This window comes from Amphiura filiformis, chromosome 20 (assembly GCF_039555335.1).
Source record: "Amphiura filiformis chromosome 20, Afil_fr2py, whole genome shotgun sequence".
Classification (NCBI taxonomy): Eukaryota; Metazoa; Echinodermata; class Ophiuroidea; order Amphilepidida; family Amphiuridae; genus Amphiura; species Amphiura filiformis.
The window spans coordinates 29,521,639-29,540,867 of record NC_092647.1 but is presented as its reverse complement, the minus strand read 5'-3'; the positions used below and the strand labels follow the sequence as shown (position 1 = coordinate 29,540,867).

Below are 19,229 nucleotides of genomic sequence, written 5' to 3'. Positions count from 1 at the left end.
ACATAAGAAAATGGATATATTAAAGGTTCATAACTTTGCAACCAAGTATTCAAGAGACCTGGGGATTCAACATCAGTAATTATAGATACTGAGCAAATTAGTAATGGTAGAAACTCAATTTTCAAAATTTCCGACTTTGGCCTGAGTGAATCAGATTGGGTCAAATATATTCTTTGCTTACATTGCATATCCAAATATATTCTAGTAAACTTGCATCATTGACAGACAGTTGCAATAAATTTTGTTTATAAATAAATTTTAATAAATTAATGATATGCTTGGTGAGCTATATAATATTACTGTTATGGTGACTTGTTCAACATTTTCTTGCAAACTTGCAGCGTCAGCTTGAAGCACATTATATTTATATCAGTATCATACATGTATAATAATGTACTCTTTTCGGCCAGATAAAATGTTTACAAAGTCTACAATAAATATGACTAAGCAAGATCGATCAAGTTTAGGGTATTGAAATAAAGAGGTGAAAATATGTTATTTAACCAAGCACAAAATCAAAAGTGTGAAAGAGAAACGAGCATGAAATATACAGGCTTAAGGGGGATAGAGTCCCTGTCATGCATGTCTAGCTCTGATTCAGGGTGTTTCATTTACCATATTCTCTCTAGGGGGAATAACATTTTCGAACAGGGTGTATTTATTAGAAGTGAATTTTCAGTGAAAAAATCTCATATTTTATGCATTTTGGTTACTATTTTCTTTGAAAAAAAATGGGGACGTTTATTAGAAGGGTGTTATGTTAGAAAGTATACAGGATGTTCATGGAGACATATAATCCCAATACCACATTATATGTGACCAGATCTAATCCAATCAAGCTAAATTCGGCAATAATGAAACCAAGATAAAGGCAAAAAGTGAGGAGAAAAAAACCAATAAAAACATAAGAAGAAAATGGATATAGGTTAAGAACTTTGCATCCAAGTATTCAAGAGCCCTGGGGATTCAACATCTAAAAGTGTAGGTACTTAGCAAGTTAGTAATGGTAGTAACTCAATTTTCAAAATTTTTGACATTAGCCTCAATGAATCAGATCAGGTCACATATTTAAAGTACCATCTGCATTGAAAGACTTATTCAACACAATTAGCACCTTGGCTCTTACTGTGAGTCATTGCATTTTTCATTATAATTTACTCTGTTGTAATTGCATGCTAAACATGCACTGAAAGCGGGTGCATATATAACTGGAGTAAGTTAGAAAGTCAGTGAGGGGTGGTTGGAAAAGGTAAGAAAATTTCTGTTTTCAGTATGGTACTGATTCTTTTGCTACATGTGACTTTGGTAACTACACAATCACATACTTGAGTAGGTGTGTGAGTGGGTGGGATGGGGGTGTCCTAGAACTAATACCTGCAAATAATGTCACAGCCATTGAAACTCAATCATCACATGGTGTTCCTGTGATTTTTATACACAATTTTGACCCAATTTCATGCTAACAGTGCACTGAATGGGGCGCTATAATAGGTGTTGGCTAGGAAAGTCTTTGTGCTATCATTAGGGGATGAGGTCGAAAAACGGCAATTTCAGCTGTCCATGTGGAACTGTTTCATTGGTTGTGTATGGTTTTGCTAACTACATGCTAAAATACTTGAATAGGGGGGTATGTAAAATAAAAGGATAATAAGCCTAGAATGCTTACCCTGCATTCATCAATCATAGCTTGTTGTGATCCTGCATTGGTATTAGACTCTCCTGCTCCCTGGGCTGCTGCAATAGTTTGGGTAGACAGGGCTGCTGCCTGTTTGGCTGCAAGCTGCAAAAGGAGAAAAAAGATATGATATTGTAATTGTTACGATAAACAGAAGATCATTTCTCCCATACTCTGCACATGTAGCTTCAAATCAGGATTTGCAGAGCTTCAAGCAGGAATGATTTCAATCTTGAGTGCTGACAGGTTGCTGTATCACAGGTCATGTTGAAATGATCAAATGATTCCCACAAATTGTGTGCTATTGCCATGGGTGAAATGAATTTTTTTTTAATCTAGGCTTTAACAGCAGTTAAGTCATTTAGGCTACCCATCGACATTACATTGGCTAACTGCTATTAAAGCCTGGATTAAAAAAAGCATACACTTCACCTATAGCACTAGCACACAATTTGTGAGAATCATTTGATCATTTCAGCATGGCGTGTGATACTGCAGCAACTTTTGAGCAATCAAGACTGAAATCATCCCTAGACAATTTCCTACTGTACACCTGGAGTAGATTTCACCCAACCTTTGACCTGTCCAACCATAAGTGTTGCATCACTAGTATTCTTCACCCCTACTAACTTAACAATTAGTCCTAAAACCTAGTTTACTATTCATCCAATCTTTCAATGGATTTTTCCAATTAAGATGCATCATAAAATTTTGAGAAATCAGTAGGCGGAATGATATAAAATTGCCAAGAACAAGACTTTTAGTATCTTGTATAAGGAACAGTGTAACCCTTGCCAAAGCTTATAGTTTGTTCGGCTTATAATTGGCAAAAACTATTCGGTTTTTTGTTACTCTGCATGTCAATAAAGTCTCAACTTGCATTCACAAAAACGCAGTTACGCTTGCTATTAGCGTAAGTGCTGCGACAAACTGTGTGAAATGCGCACAGTGCATGCCAGCCCTCGAATTAACCCACGGCACCCATGGCATTTTGCCGTGGGTGCCCATCCCCACTGCCGTAATGCCCTTAAAATATGTCCTTTACCCAAGGCAGTCACTTGCCGTGCCCTCTAATGAAGTTGCTGTCGGTGCCCCAGCTCTGCCCCTTCATTATAAAATTATCTATCTATATTTGTGTGTGTTTTCTTCACTTTTGAGGAATTGCCTTGGTGCCCTTCTCAAATTTTCAACAGTTGCCATGATGCCCTCTTGAAATATTACAAACTGCTGTGCTGCCTTGCCTTTTCAGTGAAAATCCAAGGCAATTATCAACTTGCCCTAAAAAAGTTGCCGTGCCCCTTCAGATCCTTAATTCGAGGGCTGGTGCATGCACCCCAGTGCTGCGACAAACTGTGTGCAATGTACACAGTGGACACTGTGCATGCCATTCTATATCAATACACAATGGTGAGTTATTTTTTGACAATTATAATACGAACAAACTGTAAGTTTTACATCCTTTTAGTTGTTGATAATGGGTGAACACCTACACTAGTTTGCTTTTACCAAACAAGGAAGACAAAAATATTTCACACACAAGTCTACATATTACTTAGTGAAAGATAGACAATTAACTGACACCAACATAAATGTTTTATGTACAGCTTATGTACTGTGAAGCACATTCTCACAGAGTACCAATCTCTCTTGAGGGAATCGCTTCCTTCGAGGGAGCACACTCAGGAAGACCCTGGCAAGATGGGCATGCCATTGACTTGGCCGCAAAACTTCCTCTGCAGATTTCCACTAAACATACATAAAGAGAAAATGTCAAATCCTTTGTGCTCCCATAGGACAAGGCAGCATCATGTCATCATGTCTCTGTTCTATGTTACTACACATTTATAGGATCAGCTAATATCATCAAGCCCATGGAACTCTCTAAACACTGAATTATACAACAACTTTGCACAGAAACATTTGGCTGAAGGGCAGAGAAAGATTCTGTGGTACCGGAGCAAAATGTGACATGATCAAGGGGAATGAGTCGGATGTCGCTAATATTGTTTTTGAGATATTTGCAAAAATAGTGTTCAAATTCTTTTGTTTTTTTATTGTTTTCAGCCACTGATAAATTGCTCATAACTGGGTAACCAGATGTCCGATTTTGATGGGGCTTGCATCAAAATGTAGCATTCGCAAACTGCCAGAAAATTATGAAAATTGCCGACATGTGACTCATTCCCTTTGATCATGTCACAAATGTCTACATTTTCAAGTTATGACTTCTATTTTACAGCAATGTTACCACCTTTTTCTTACAACACCTGGTACACATGAATATTCATTTATTTTTTATATTTGGCACATAGTTACACCATGGATTAAATCACTTTGTGGATTCAGCCTTGATGATTTGTCACATTTTGAGAACAAATTTAAATGGTGGTGTTTCCCTTGTACGCAGTATCCCAAATTCCCGGGCCCAAATTCCACTGTTAATTATTCTAGCCATTTAAGGAATACCCAAACAGCGCAACCAAATGGTTTGGGGACTCTCAGTGGGGTAACACCCATCTCTTTTGAAATTGACTGCAAGCTATATGTCATGTACTGTTCTCTGTGCACAAGATTCTAACTTATCCTCTCTGAAGGACATGGCATGCTCATGGTTCAATCTAAATTATATTTTGTACCATTGAGAGAGTAGATATCTGCTATAGATGTTACTAATTCAATGCCAACTGTCCCCCATCCCAAAGTCAATTACCCAAACAAGATGCCACCACAGTTGATTGAACCGGGGATCTTGTGCACTATCCTGCATGTAATGTTAGATTGTCAACATCCAAGAATTCAGTCAAGTCACAGGAAAGAGCATATGGATGTAGACTCATTCAAAACAAACATACTGAAGTTGTAACTAGTAGTGTTTATTTAGAGGTATCAACACGGCAAGCTGACAAATTGAGTTTCCACACCGGAGAGGTACTGACCAGTTCACAGATCTTTTTCAAAAAATACTTAGCTTGCAATTTTCCAGAAATAATGAGAACAATTTCAATCAAAAGTGGTATTTGTATTTGAGTTTCTGATAAATTGATGGATTGTGATTCCAACCATCATTCCAACTATAATTTATGCACATTTATACCAGTTAACAACAAATTAAATGAGTAAAGGGGGAGTTAAAAATATCAACAGTAATTTACTTGATCTTGAGATCCCTGTGTAAATGAAATTTCACATAAATCAAACGTTTCCTAAGGTCAGTTGACCTTTTATTTAGTGTAATTACTCATTACAATATTTAGCCACATGCTAGCATCAGAGCTTGATACGTGTGCAACACAGTGACAGGCTCAATCCTCCAGAGCTCAGTAAGTGACAACCATTCTCCAAATCAAAATACATGCATTAGAAAATTCAAATTCATTGTTTATTTTGATTCCTAATACTAATACTAAGTGATGACTTATGCATATTTTCATCAGAATTTGTATTGACTTTTCTTTGTAAGCTCTGAATCTTTGGCACCTATTTTTACCAATTATGTGCTTTCCACAGAGGTAGACTAGAGAAGAATCCGATCTAGTCAGTCCAATTGTGGCCTTATCAAATATGAATCTGGGGAAATCCCTTAATTTCAAGACCTAATTCTGACCCTAATCAATCTGTAAAACCTCACTCTAAATCTAAATCCCACCCTTAATTCTAACCATAAACCTAACAATAGTTCTACAGCTCTGGGTGGCAACCTCTCTGAAGTCTTGCCAACAAGGTGTTTTCCAATTTTATTCCTGTGTCAAAAGCCACGACCAATGTCGTCTGCTAAACTCTTAAAAGTGACACCTGTTCTCCAGACAAAAATATCAAGTAGGCAACAGGCCCCAAGGTACATTTTACTCAAATTTACGACGCATTGGAAGTCCGGAACCCACCGTAAGTCCGGAACCCATTGCAACTCTTTTGTACAATTTATATGCCTAAGTTACGATTTTTAAAAGACTGGATGTGTCGTAAATGTTTGTGAAATGCAAAGGATTAGTTATCAAATCTAAAAAAAAAAATATTGAGCTATTTATTTACCTCCAGTCTGTTAATGAGCTTCTTCTTCAGTGCGTTGTTTGCAGCAGCGTTGGTGGCGGTTCTCAGATCCTCGGCAGCTTGACGTAATTTCTGTTGCTGATCTGCATCGTTTGGACTGCTAGCACATGCCTACATAAAATAGAAAAGAAAACATGAACCCATTATCATTTTTTTTTAAATAACAATAAACTTTGCATGATTTAAGCACACAGGATAATTTGAACATTGCTCCAAAATTCTCTGGTTCCTATACCTAACCTATGGTGTTGAGATCTTGGATCAGTCTTCAAAACAAATGATAAGAACATCAGCTTTGCCAGTCAGGTATACAAAAAAAAATTATGCTACCTCCTTTCTTAAGAATGATGCCATTTGCTTCAAAGCGCTGTACGATATAAATCAGAAACGGACAGCCTGTCAAACATGATATGAAGCAGAATCCAGAATTGACTCGATACACCAATATTTTCACCTACATTTTTTTTTTCTTTAAGATTTGGGGCGGGGGGCAAAGTAACATTTAGCAAGTTGTTAATTTAGCAGTTGTGTCATCCCACATCCCATCTCATTACATGCAATGCATTAATTAACATTTCATACATACATGTGTCTTTATTTTCATGATTGTGGACGCATCCGTGAAATTAAAGCCCTTGCGGAAATAACCATTATATATACATCAGTATCTAATCATAAATGAATCTACTTTGAATTAATATCATTAGAGATACTCAAGCTGGGAGCTTCCTTTAAGCCTCATCCCTCAAGACACCTGCCCTGTGATTGTGACCCTACAAATTGATCTGTGTACTTCTGTGTACCGTAACTCATATCATGGTTAAATACATCTCGTCAATTAATATACGAGTCACTAAACTATGTCACACAAACATGAACCAGGGCACGGTTCGGTGGTATGAGCATACTTAGAATTGAAGCGAAGAGGGGCCAAATCTCATACCCAAATATCTGAAGGTCAACTTATGAATATGCAAATTTATGAACTATGACAAGGGATTGAGTTTATTTTAAGGAGCAGGGTGAACACCTGTGACATTCAAATCTAACCTTGATACCAAATCCTACACTCAAATACCCGAAGGTCAACTTATAATTACCAAATTTTTGAACTACGACAAATGGATTGAATTTTTTTTAAAATAACTTAGGAGCAGGATGAACTTGACAAATGGCTTATGGCCAACACCCTCTCTAACGCCCTTTACAAAAATAGCAAGCTGTTAACCCAAAATACTTGCCCTATTTCTTCCATCTATATTGGGCTATTCCAATTAAAATCCACACTACCCCTGTGGAAGATTTTGGAAATATCTTCCAACGGGGAGTATGTTTTTCAAATGTAATTGGTCAAAGTTAATCATTTTGAAACACATACTCCCCCTGTATTATGGCTTTACCTATATCTTCCACAACTGGAGTGAGTATTTCAAATGGATGTTACCCAATTGTCTATTCTCTTTGAAACTCATACTCCCTCTGTGCAAGATATTTCTAAAAATTTTCCACAGGGGTAGTGGTGTGTAGTTTAAATGGAATTGCCCATTTGAACTAGGAGAATGCCAAGATATGACTCAAGTAAGTAATAAGACAACTTTGAGGAACATTTCAAGAGTTCATATATACAGGATATTGTTAATCATGATTGACACTAATAATATAGCTTGATAACAAGTACACTGACATTGCACATGAACTTATCAGAGTGGGTTGGTCATGCAAGAATGTAATAAAATTTGCATTAGAGATCCCATCGTAACTTATGCACATCATTAATATGAACTTGTTGGCAATAAACATCAACCTCATAACTTGATTTAAGGAACAATTTTGGAATTGTTTTGGAAAAAATTATGTTAATAATATTTAATTCACGTTGATCATGCCACTGTTTTTCAATGTTAAATTTCCTCTACAGAGAGGATGGCAATTTGTTTCTTGCATTTAGGCCCTAGCTACTATGGGGTATTTGCAGGGAGGAGGTATGTTTAAGTGACTTCTTATAGGTTTGAATTTCAACCAGCCTAACCATAAAGCTCCCGTGGCTGAGTGGATAAGGCACAGGTCTCGTAAACCCGAGGTCCTGGGTTTAATTCCCAGACGGGATCACTTTTTCTACTTGTCTCCTTTATTTTAGAATTTTGGGATTATATTACAGAGATGTCAGTGTTGTCAAAAATTCCTGAAATGGCAAAAAATTTCCTGAAAAATGTACTTTGCCTATACATTTATACAGGATCATCCAAGTAAAATATCCTGAAATCAGGAAATTTCCTGAAGACTGGCAACACTGATATTAATATGTTATGGACTTGACAAACATGATTTTCTAACATGAATATTAAATTGGCACAAAATAAAGCATCTATATTAAGCATGAGTAAATTACAATTTACATCAACTAAGTTCAACTTCAAACCAGAAGGATGTTAAACCAGAACAATATTTCTTTGACTCAATTGTGTAAGCTGCAAAGACATTCAATGACTAAGTAGCCCCTGTCTGTTTGCTCTCACCCAAAAACCATTGCCCAGTTGTCAAAATGCTTTGATCCACAGATCCTTTAGTTTAAAAAAAGGTTGCCATATATTTCACCTGTTTCACCTGTTTCCATTCTGCCCCCCCTCTAACAATCAAGTATTGCAATGACAAAAAACGTGAATTATATTGAGTCCTACCATTAAAACAATGTTTCCAAAATTGTATTGCTCCAGTGGTTTTGATATGAGAAGCAAAACATGTATACCATGCCCCATAGGATAGTACATACTTCACAATTCACCATGTTTTTGTTCACACCATCTAAATATAACATATATCAGTCATTAAATTTTACTGGGATAATGAGACAAAATGAGCCTTCTTCTGATACCAAAATCTCAAGTTATGATGAAAAATGTGGATTGAGGCTACTAACCAGGTCACACCCCTTTAACCTTAAGGGTCTCTACGTACCTTCGCAGCTTCAACCATCCTGGCAGTAGCATCAGCAAGTTGTTTAGCAGCTCCTAAGAGTCTCTTCTGTGAGTCTCCTTCACCAACACCTTCAGCGTCGCCTTTGATGGCATTAACAAGCAGAGATGTAGCCTGTACGAATAAATAATAGAGGTAATGATATTATCACCATTTCATTTCATTTTATTCACCAGCATATAGAAGATATTCAAAATATAAACCACCAATTAATAAAGAGATTATGATTATGATATACACCACAAAGGTGGGCAGATAAAATATCATAATTATATACATATATAAAGGAAAAAAACTAAACAGACTGATTTATAACAAAAAAGTAATAAGTTACCTGGACAGGGATTGAAAAAATGTTAACTTCCCAGGAAGCAAATTTTCCCACAATTTATAGAATGTTTTTATATACAAAAAAGACACAATTTCCCTCCAAATACCAGAATTTCCCTCCAAACACCAACATTTCCTGGGAAGGAGCTTCCCAAATTCCCTACATTTCGAGCCATGCCTGGGGGACACACCAAATAGTAACACAATTCACCTCCAAGTAGTTCATTTAAAGTACTCACAACACCACTTGGGAGCACAACGGGAAGGATAAGTTTGTCCTCCACGCACACAGTCCAGAGAAACCATCCAAACAAAATCAAAAATTCTTTAAACCAAAACTTTGCACATCATTATAAAATTACTTCTTTAGGCGACAAAAAAAAAAAAACATGTTTTACAGACAGACCTTTCAAGTAGGGTCAGTCGGTTGGTAATTTTTCTTTTTTTAGCAAATGTTTTGATGTTACAGTAGTTCCAGAAACTGTTTAAATACAATTACTAATACAAGTACTATTACGTAGGCCTAATTTGTAGAATGCATTCTCGCATCACTTTGTTTTACTGAATAATTTGTCTTGTCTCCTCACCTGAGCTAGCATCTTAGCCTGTCTGACCATCTCGCCGGCATTACCCACGCTGCTAAACAACTTATCAGTAGCTGTCATGATCCTATCACAAGCCTCATCATACTGACTACCTGGCTTGCCACCGGTACCCGCCTTCACATGCTGCAGGAGATCGTTCAGTGCCTTGGTGACTGCTGTAGCTGCTTCACCCACACCGCGCAAGAGGTTCTCGTTATCCGTGGCCATCTTGGAAGACTGGACGACACCTTCTACGGATTTCGCCACCAGTTTGGCGGCTTCCACAAGTTGCTCTTGGCAAGCTGGACTACTAATTGTTGGAGCAACAACCTGGAAACCAACATAAAATGGAAATGTAGTCTAATGAGATGTTTCTTTTCATTGCAAAGTGTAACAGTTTTGATACTCTGATGTGACTCTTTCATTTTTAATTGAAATATTTAATATCATGGTTAGTTTGAGGAGGCAATTCTATGAGGAGATTCTATGAGCTTTTAACCTGAAGGATTCTAATGTGGCATAGTTTAATGCTCTGCATGCTGGCCATAGGCTTCAACATAAAAAGTTCTGAAATATTTTCTCAAAATATCAAGACCTATCTTAAGAACCACTGAACCATTACTAGGCTTGTTTGTACTAATTTTGATACATTTTTCATACTGATTCCAAATAAATGGTCATAAAATTTACAATTTCAAATTTTTTGAATTTTTAAAAAACTTGTCCTCTACAGTCCACACCCGCATGGAATTTGTCCCCCTAAATATAATAAATAAGGAGCTGCTCCAAGGCAACTATAATCTAAGGGCTACGAAGTTGTTCGGTCACACCTATTGCATATCTTCTTTAAAAAAATGGTTATAATAAATCTCATATAACATCATATAAACTGAAATTTGTAACTAGTAATTATTTGTTACATATAATTACCTTCGTGCAGGCCACAAGTTGTGATGTGTTGAGAGCACACTGAGTGGCTGATCCAATCACATTATTCTGCATACCTTGATCTTCAGTTTTGGCTGCAACACTCTTAGCTTTTAAAACCAGGGCTGCAGTAGCGTTGGCCACAGCCTTGGCTAAAGCTAACAAGGTATCCTGCAAATGATAAAGAAGTGCTCAGAACTGTTCTGTACATAAATTGTGAATTTTAATGTTGGCTTTTTGGTGGAATTTTCAGCTTGGGTTGAAAAGCAAGTTAATACTAAAAATCATTTACTAGGTGATTACTTATCTTTCCCAGTACGTAAGGCATCATTTTTTATATATTTTTTGGTTTTGGCAGTGGGATCTGCTAACAGATACAAAAAGGTTCCTTCTACAGTCAGTCTGCTCTGAAGTACAAAGTACCAACGCGAACGCACACATTGTGCCGACTTTGAAGGCACGCATACCAGCAGCAGAGACGCAGCACTGTTTACGCGCTGGTTGTCACTTTGTACATAGTACAGTGATGGGCTTGGTGTGCGTAAAAACTTCAACTTGTGTGTTGAGCATATGTGACATGATCGACATAACCAGGCCTATGGAAGCAATTTGTTTTGCAAATTGAGTCTCAGTGTGAACATGCTCAGTAACCAACTGTAGTGTTTAACATTGCTAATATCCTTTCTACATCCCAAGCATACAACGGTGAAACATGATTGAATCCCTTTCAACAACGAAAAGAAGCTAAATATCGTACAATTCACGATGATTTTACGAGGAATATCAGTTAATCATTGCCACTCAGCCTTACAAAAACTTCGATGATTTTTCTTTTGATATCAGCAATAAAACTACAGAATAAAACGGCAATGTTTAGCCGCTACCTGAAAAATACTGAATTCAACTTGTAAGCTGGCATACGCACAAAGGTTCCAGGCATGACAAATTTTACGCGCTCTCGCAGAACGCCGTAGTCTCGCTTTCGCGTCACAGATACGCTTACAGTAAAAGTGTGGGTTCATCACGGTTTAACAACGGTTGGCTCCTGTACAAAGGTATAGGAAGAGTTGTTGAATGCATAGTTTACCATGATCACTTGCTAGTGTATTTAATTGCTGTTTGCTCCCTACTTTTGAATTCATTTCAAATGCACAATTGTCACTGTTCTGGATGGATATACTGCTTCACATAAAAGTTTTTGTTTGTTATTATGTTATTCTTTAATACAATTTTTTTTTGCTATTGTTGGCATTATAATCTTCTTTCATTCCCTAATCTTATCTCACACCTAGTTTGCTGATGGATTTAGTTGTTTCATTGTGCCTCTATTAAACCATTCTAACAACTTACCTGGAATTTGGGGTCTACATCACCAGCTGTACCCATACTCTTCAGCAATTCATTCTGGGCTTCCCCAACACGGTTAGCAGCATTCAAAAGAGCCTGGCGGGACTACAGAAAAGCAACAAAAAATACAAACCAAAAGATTGATAAAGTCCTATAAACAATTTGGTTTCATATCCGACTTCCTCTCTCCTCATTTGTAACTAAACTGGTAGTGGGTCAATATAACATTGATATTTTTTAATCCTAGAACTACGAAGATGGGGTTGTACCAATCCGCCAAAGATTTTTTATCAGTCATAAAAAAACGTGTATGTTTACACAATCGTACATCCATCCTTTGTGCTTATTCTAGTGATAAAATTTTTACCCCAGCACATTGCCCATAGTCATTTCCTTTTAAATGTTGGAGAAAATTTGGTAAAAATCGCATGTTAGTAAAATTCTTAGCCGAAAATCAATTTTGCCTAGATACTTTCGTACATAACCAGAATTTTTTGCATGGGTGCACTCACATTATGATGTCATAGCAACATATTTGTTATCACTGGATACAGGGGACCCATAGCTAATACATTGGTACCAAATATAACGATATATGACATTTATTATTGCATAATAAATGCAATAATAACATACAACCCCACCCCCTTTCGTAGTCTGTGTTACAAAATATGGCTTAGTAGTTCTAGGGTTAAGAGCATTATAAGAAATGTAATCAACATTTTGAACCCCTCCCCCCTCCCTGATGCAACTAGAACTTTATTGATCCATTGGTTTGTTCCAAACTATAACACATGCTGTACCTACTGGTATCTTTTATCTGTGCCAACATAACACCTCCACTTCTATTCTTTAGTTCACCTCAAATTCAGTAGTAACGTCAATGCTTTATCGCGGTTGCGCTGCAAGCATGTTGACAAACCACCCTTGTATGTGTGTGTGTATGCTCTGTGCAACATACTTTTCGCACGGTATTCAATACTGCAACCAGCTAAATACGCACCTACGGCACTTCCAAACTTGAGGGGAACCAATGTAACCTGAATGCAATCTTACCTCTCCACCTTCAGGCTGAGCACACTTGAGAAGATCAGAGAAGGCATCCATCAGACCCCTGGCAGCATCCAATAGCTTATCACCTTTACCGTCATCTCCTAATAGAGCAGATAACATCTTCACACCCTTGGTTAGTTCTGTCAGATTAGATGAGCTGGGATAACACACACACAAAAAAAAGACATAATGTTATCAATTTAGCCTCTTCAAGGCTCATACCCCATGGACAGTGGGCACTACCAGCAGATAACTCTCCAGAACTAATTCAATTAGTTACAAAGAGGGCTATTATACCATGTATTGAGCCAATCAGAGATATGGTAAAAATAGTCAGTATGGCCAAAAAACAACCATTCTTGCTTGAAAGAAATGGACCTATCAAGCGAATAGAATCACCAAGCAACACATTCTGATCCCCTTTTTCATGACAAAAATGTATAATCTTGTTGCTAAAAACATTTCATTACATTTAAATATATTTTGAATTCTTGGTACTTCATTGGCATGTTTTACTCTGTATTTTCAAATTGTAAGCAGTATGAGAATCTGTTGAAGATTTTGACCCAATTTGGTTTCAAAATATTGCAGTTTTGCCACTGGGCCTCATAAAAGAACAGAGGATACCTTAAAACATCCACTGAATGAGTAACCAAGGCAAAAGAAGAAATAAAACAAACAAACAAACATAACTCAGAATGGAGAACAACAACAACAAACAAGGACAAAGCTGTCCAATGGTCTATTACAGTTGAAATCCATATACCCCCTACGGAATACATGACCTTAATCTTTGACAAAGGGAGTGTGAATTTCAAATGGAGTTACATAATTGGTTGAAATCTACACCCCCTGTGTGGGAGATTATGATCATGTCTTCCATAGAGGGTGTTTGGATTCAACTGGAACAGCCCAATTCCACTTACATGGTGGTGACATGGGAGCCAACCGATGTGTAGTCGGTGTCATCACCCGAAGTCAAGCTGATGATACCGGCAGTGGCGGCTGACATGGCGCTGAGTTGTGACTGGATGGCTTCACGATTTGTGTCCATCTCGTTCTGACGCCATTGTTTGGAAGCCTGGTGAATTGTTTATAGATGATGGAAGTCAGATAATGTGGTGTGGTGTATAAAGCATTTTAAATATCAGTGAAAGGTATTTACTACTCTCAAGGAATGGTATACAAATATTAAATCTATGACATATGGTATACAAATATTGACTGCTATGAGGGGCATGGTTAAAATTATAGGCCCAAGGTGATCTCAAAACCATGACTATGCCCCGAGGCGTAGCCGAGGGGCATAGTCATGGCCATAGTCATTAACCATGCCCCGAATAAAAAGCAGTCAATATTTGTTTTATATACCAAATCTTAAGATTCTTGTCATCTGTTTGGTTAAAAGCGTCGATTTTGGGAAGAGAAATTAATAGCTTCAATGCGAACGGCACACAGATTACAATCTGCGCTTTCTGCGTAATTATAGCGTGTGAAAACATTAACGCGTGCGTAATATCATTTACGCTGGGAAAAACGCGCAGTTTGATCGTGACGCACGTGACCGGTCCATAGTTCATTTCCATGGACCGGTCCATAGTTCATTTTGCGGGCATAGTTAATTCAATGACTGCACTTTCAACCAATCAGATGACAGGAATCTTTATATGAGGTATATAAATTGTTTTATATAACACATACAAAGATTTGATTGGCCAACTACTATTGATTGTTTCTGCTATTTTTAACGGCCAGCTGCAAAAGGACTATTGCACTCTGCCTCCGTGCAATAGTCAATTGCATGAACGCGGAGCTACCATAGCAACGCTGACAGAGGCGTGAGGTTTCAACCTCGACTTGCCAATTATAGGTGCGTGTGTTGCTTCTAAAATAAATATGCATATAGATATCTTTTACTTTATTTTGTTTTTCTGGTGATTTGATTTGTTTTCCTGGAAAATTAAGTGGAAGCAAGGGAACTTATTTATGAGTAATATAAAACAAACATTGAATGTTTTTTATTCGTTCATTCAGTAAAATATTAACTGTTCCATTCAACTCGGCAAAGCCTCGTTGGATTGAACAGTCCGTATTTCACCTCATGAAAATATTCTTACCATTGAACTCATAAACATTCAATATTTGTATACCATTCCATGAGCTAGAACGGCGAGTGGAATGGAATAATACATCTTTCACAGAGTGATAATACATCTTTCACAGAGTGATTGTACTTCGACCATTTAAATTGGACAGAACTACAAGGACTTACTTATGTCTTTTAACTTGTTCATATGACTGGACAATTAATTGAAATGTCCCCCACATATTAACAATAATACAGTTGATTTTTACGTTTTGCAATTTTTTTAAATCTTTTAATTTGATTTGACATAGAAGTACATTCAGATATGCTACAGTTATCCTCAGCTCTTGTGTTGCTTCAACATTTTTCATATGTGAAGATGAGGTCACCACTCATGTGAATGTCACATAACAAGGTATACTATCCAACCGTTCATAATAGCTGACATTGTTTATGACATGTTTTCTCTTCCTCATCCTCAGAAGCATTTAGTCTAGAGGAAAATCTGAAATATGTGCTTGTATAAAATTGTTGAAGCATTTGTGAGTAAAAGTTGATCACCTAGGTATCTTTACTAATTTTGACCTGCTAAATCCAAAACAGGCAGTGAGCAAGCGTTATTTTGAGTCTGACACTCAAAATGACCCCAGAAATGACCTCATAGGGTTATACAGGGGTCACAAATTAAATATGCTCCGATTTCACCCATTAGCATATAAAATTATCCGTCTGGTTGTAAGGATCACAAATATGTAAATTTTGTTGATGTAAGATCTGCGGTTGCGGACTTATGTGCCAAAAAGGGTCGAAGGTCAATTTTCAATTTGTACAGAGGTCAAAAATTAAAGTTGCTCAGATTTTCATTAAACTTGTACCAAATTATTTGTCTAGCTTCAGGCAGTGAGAAAAAGATAGGTTTTTATCATCTGAGATGTATACTTAATATGTTACGAGGCAAAAAAGTTATAGGTCTATAGGTTCTAATGGCAATAGTCGTGTAACATCGGTTATCAGTTATATCTCGGTACCTATACATCGCAGATAGTGGAAACCTATCTTTTTTTCACTGCCTGAAGCTAGACAAACAACAGTGGAAATGTTGAAATCCAATGCACTATTTAGGAAATTTTGTTTGGAATTCCAACATTTATCATACCTTTTCTTCTGCTTTTTGGATGAAAATTGTTGGATTTGGAATGGCTATTACCATTGAAATTGGTTGGGATTCAAAAATCTTCCTACAGGTACAGTTATCAAAGGGAATGGTCCATTTGCTGCACATTGATACTGAAAGAGTTTGGCAATATTGCTGATAACCAGTGTAGCAAATCGGAATATACCCCTAAGGGTTATTTAAAAAAAAGATATACAAACATCTTATGAAATTTGTAAATGTTTACCAGTTCATATGATTTTCTAACTCTTAAATTTCTATATTGTTTTAGATTTAGTAAAATCTCACACAAAAAAACACATTCCCAGGCAATAATGTTTGATCACTAAAAATCCATATGCAGAAAAATAATATCAATTCTATAATTAGTAAAAAGTATCACATCATCCACTTACAGGGTCATCACCCAACTCTGGCAACTGAGGCATAGATTGGAGATTATGCATCCCCACGTCAATGGCCGTAAACCTTGCTCTATGTTGCCTTGTAGGCCTTGTTGGGCGCTGGTTAATCCAGGCTGTTGGGTGCTAGTTAATCCAGGCTGTTTAGCGGCATTCTGTATCATTCATTCATGGCATAACAGAAGGAGAAAACCAGGGAAAAGAGAACAATCCAAGACAAGTGTTAATTGTTAGTTGGATAGAGCATGACCGAGGAATAGTTAAGAGAAAAGACGCAAAGCAGGAGATTATGGTGCTGCAGCTGTAAAGAGGAATCAATCTCTGAAATTAGTTTAGAATACAATGGCATCTCAACAAAGTTAGTTAAATGCAATAGTTATTCTTATCCATGATGTAATTGATGTTATCAATCCATATATTTTACTTGTTAAACAATTTCAAGCGACAACTGTTTAAGCAATATGCCACTGTACATTTGAGGCATAGTTAGATGGTGAAATGGGACCTGTCATTAATATTGGCTAATTTTCTTGTTAGTATTTTTTTTTAATATTTAGTTTACAGCCCAAATGTTGACCTATCATCACAATTACAAAATGGGGTAAACTTTTAGTCTTATTAAATGTGACCGTACAGCACGAATGAGCCGTAAATGTCCTCAATTGTATTCTGAGTTACAGTGTAAAATGGGCATGAAGGTCATATCCATAGGTATTTCAATTTGGTGCTACGTGTATCTCATTAAATGAGGTACACGTAGCACCCAATTGAGGTACCTATGAATACGACCTTCATGCCCATTTTACACTGTAACTCAGAATACAATTGAGGATATTTACGGCTCATTCGTACTGTACGGTCACAAATAAGGATAGTTTGATAGTTTTAAATAAATACAATAAGAGAAGAGCCTTGAGTATCATGTACATGTATGTGATGAACTCATTGTGGGCACTACTGGTCAAATTATTGAACTCTAAGAACTACGTATGATTGGTTATAGGGGACTATTATCATGTATTAAGCCAATCAGAGATATAGTAAGAAAACTCAGTAGGGTTGAAGGGAATTAAGCTTAAAAGTACTTTGAGATCTAAAAGCTCCTTTGTGATTGGTTACACTGATGATTATATCACAAAAGTAACCAATCAGGGGTACTCTAACAAAGGTAGTAATGGAAATCGGACTAGTAAGACAGAATTAATTTTGTGACTGATGGTCATTTCCTCATGAAATCAAATTGAAGTGATATTTTTTTATAAAACTCCTAAAATTGATAGATAATGCCATAAAATAGTTTTCCATTAAATGAATATCACAAACTGTTATATAAAGGACTAACATTGGTTAGATGATTTGATGAGTCTATAATATGAAATTAAGGTACTAAATGTATCCTTACAACTAGTAGATGGTAAAAAGATCACATAAATAGTTAGATTTAGTAACAATATCCATAACAAATGCAAAAGAAGGAAAGCCAAACAAAAAGCCAGGCAATTAATTATAAAACACATTTCAACATTCCAATATTATTAGCTGTAGTCAAGTCAACATGGCATATATAGCACACACTGGTCAACAACCACTCACGGCTGCCTGTTGGGCGGCTTCATTCTCTAGTTTCGTCGTCACCGCATCCAACTTGGTCATGTTCTCTTGGATCTGTTCGTCGGACCTAGCGATGGTTGCGGTGAGGAGATCCTCTTCCACTGGGATCAGTCTCGGCTTTTCCTCTTGCTATTTTGGGGGCAAAAGAATGGTGATTGCAAGGAGAAAGATATATGTTGATGATAGGTTCCAAGTTGTTTGATGAGTAAAAAAATAGCATGGTCTAGACACATTGGTGTATATTTGCATGCATACGTATGTACAGTTCACCCCTATGAGTTTCAGATTCACAGCAGTGGATAAACTTTGTCAGATGAGTACCTGGCACTATTTTGCCAGTGTGAGTCATAAATCCACTTGATCGATAACAAAATGATAATTTTATCTTGTTGCATCATCAGCACAATGCATCCACTATGTGCCTCTGAACTGAAAATCCTAAGTGTGATTATTTTGCATGTGTCTGTTTCGTCTGTATTCATTTTGAAGCCTATGTCCAAAATTCCCTTTAAACCTCATTCACCTCAAATTCTTTAGCGACGTCGGTCCATAATTTGCTGGTCTCAGTATTGAATCACCCGTATAGTGCTCGCACTTGTGCAAGAGCGGTTTGTGGCATACTTGCAGCGCAAACACAAAAAAGCATAGACGTCATTACCTAACTTGAGGTGAACTGAAGTATACTGGCAATGTGGACATGAACTTCAACATCTCTAATCATAATATAATACAAAACAATATTTGATGGAAATCAACTTTTTATTCTTAAACATTACTCTGCATGAATTTGCAACACAGCAATCAATGAATTAGCTACTACTAGTTATGCCCTACAGAATTAATCCAATAAAAACATTATATAGTGTAAGAAGCATATCAGATCAAGACAAAATTTTACTTTCCAAAATGAGGCATGCATGGCGAAAAAACACCTGTAGAAAAAAATCTAAAATGAAACAGCTGATAATTTTGTGCTATACTACATTACGAGCATGCAAAGTTGGCTTGTGTGAAAGTGCCA

General features: G+C 36.8%; 1 protein-coding gene across 1 annotated transcript in view; it reads right to left on the bottom strand.

Moving 5' to 3' along the window:
• Window positions 1-19,229, bottom strand: part of LOC140142249 (talin-1-like) — a 276,867-nt gene that overhangs the window by 112,203 nt on the left and 145,435 nt on the right. Inside the window, 11 exon segments of the mRNA XM_072164217.1 lie at window positions 1,667-1,780; window positions 5,705-5,833; window positions 8,678-8,809; window positions 9,613-9,939; window positions 10,540-10,707; window positions 11,887-11,988; window positions 12,940-13,093; window positions 13,863-14,017; window positions 16,592-16,665; window positions 16,668-16,752; window positions 18,191-18,337. Coding sequence (XP_072020318.1) covers window positions 1,667-1,780; window positions 5,705-5,833; window positions 8,678-8,809; window positions 9,613-9,939; window positions 10,540-10,707; window positions 11,887-11,988; window positions 12,940-13,093; window positions 13,863-14,017; window positions 16,592-16,665; window positions 16,668-16,752; window positions 18,191-18,337 — 1,587 coding nt within the window.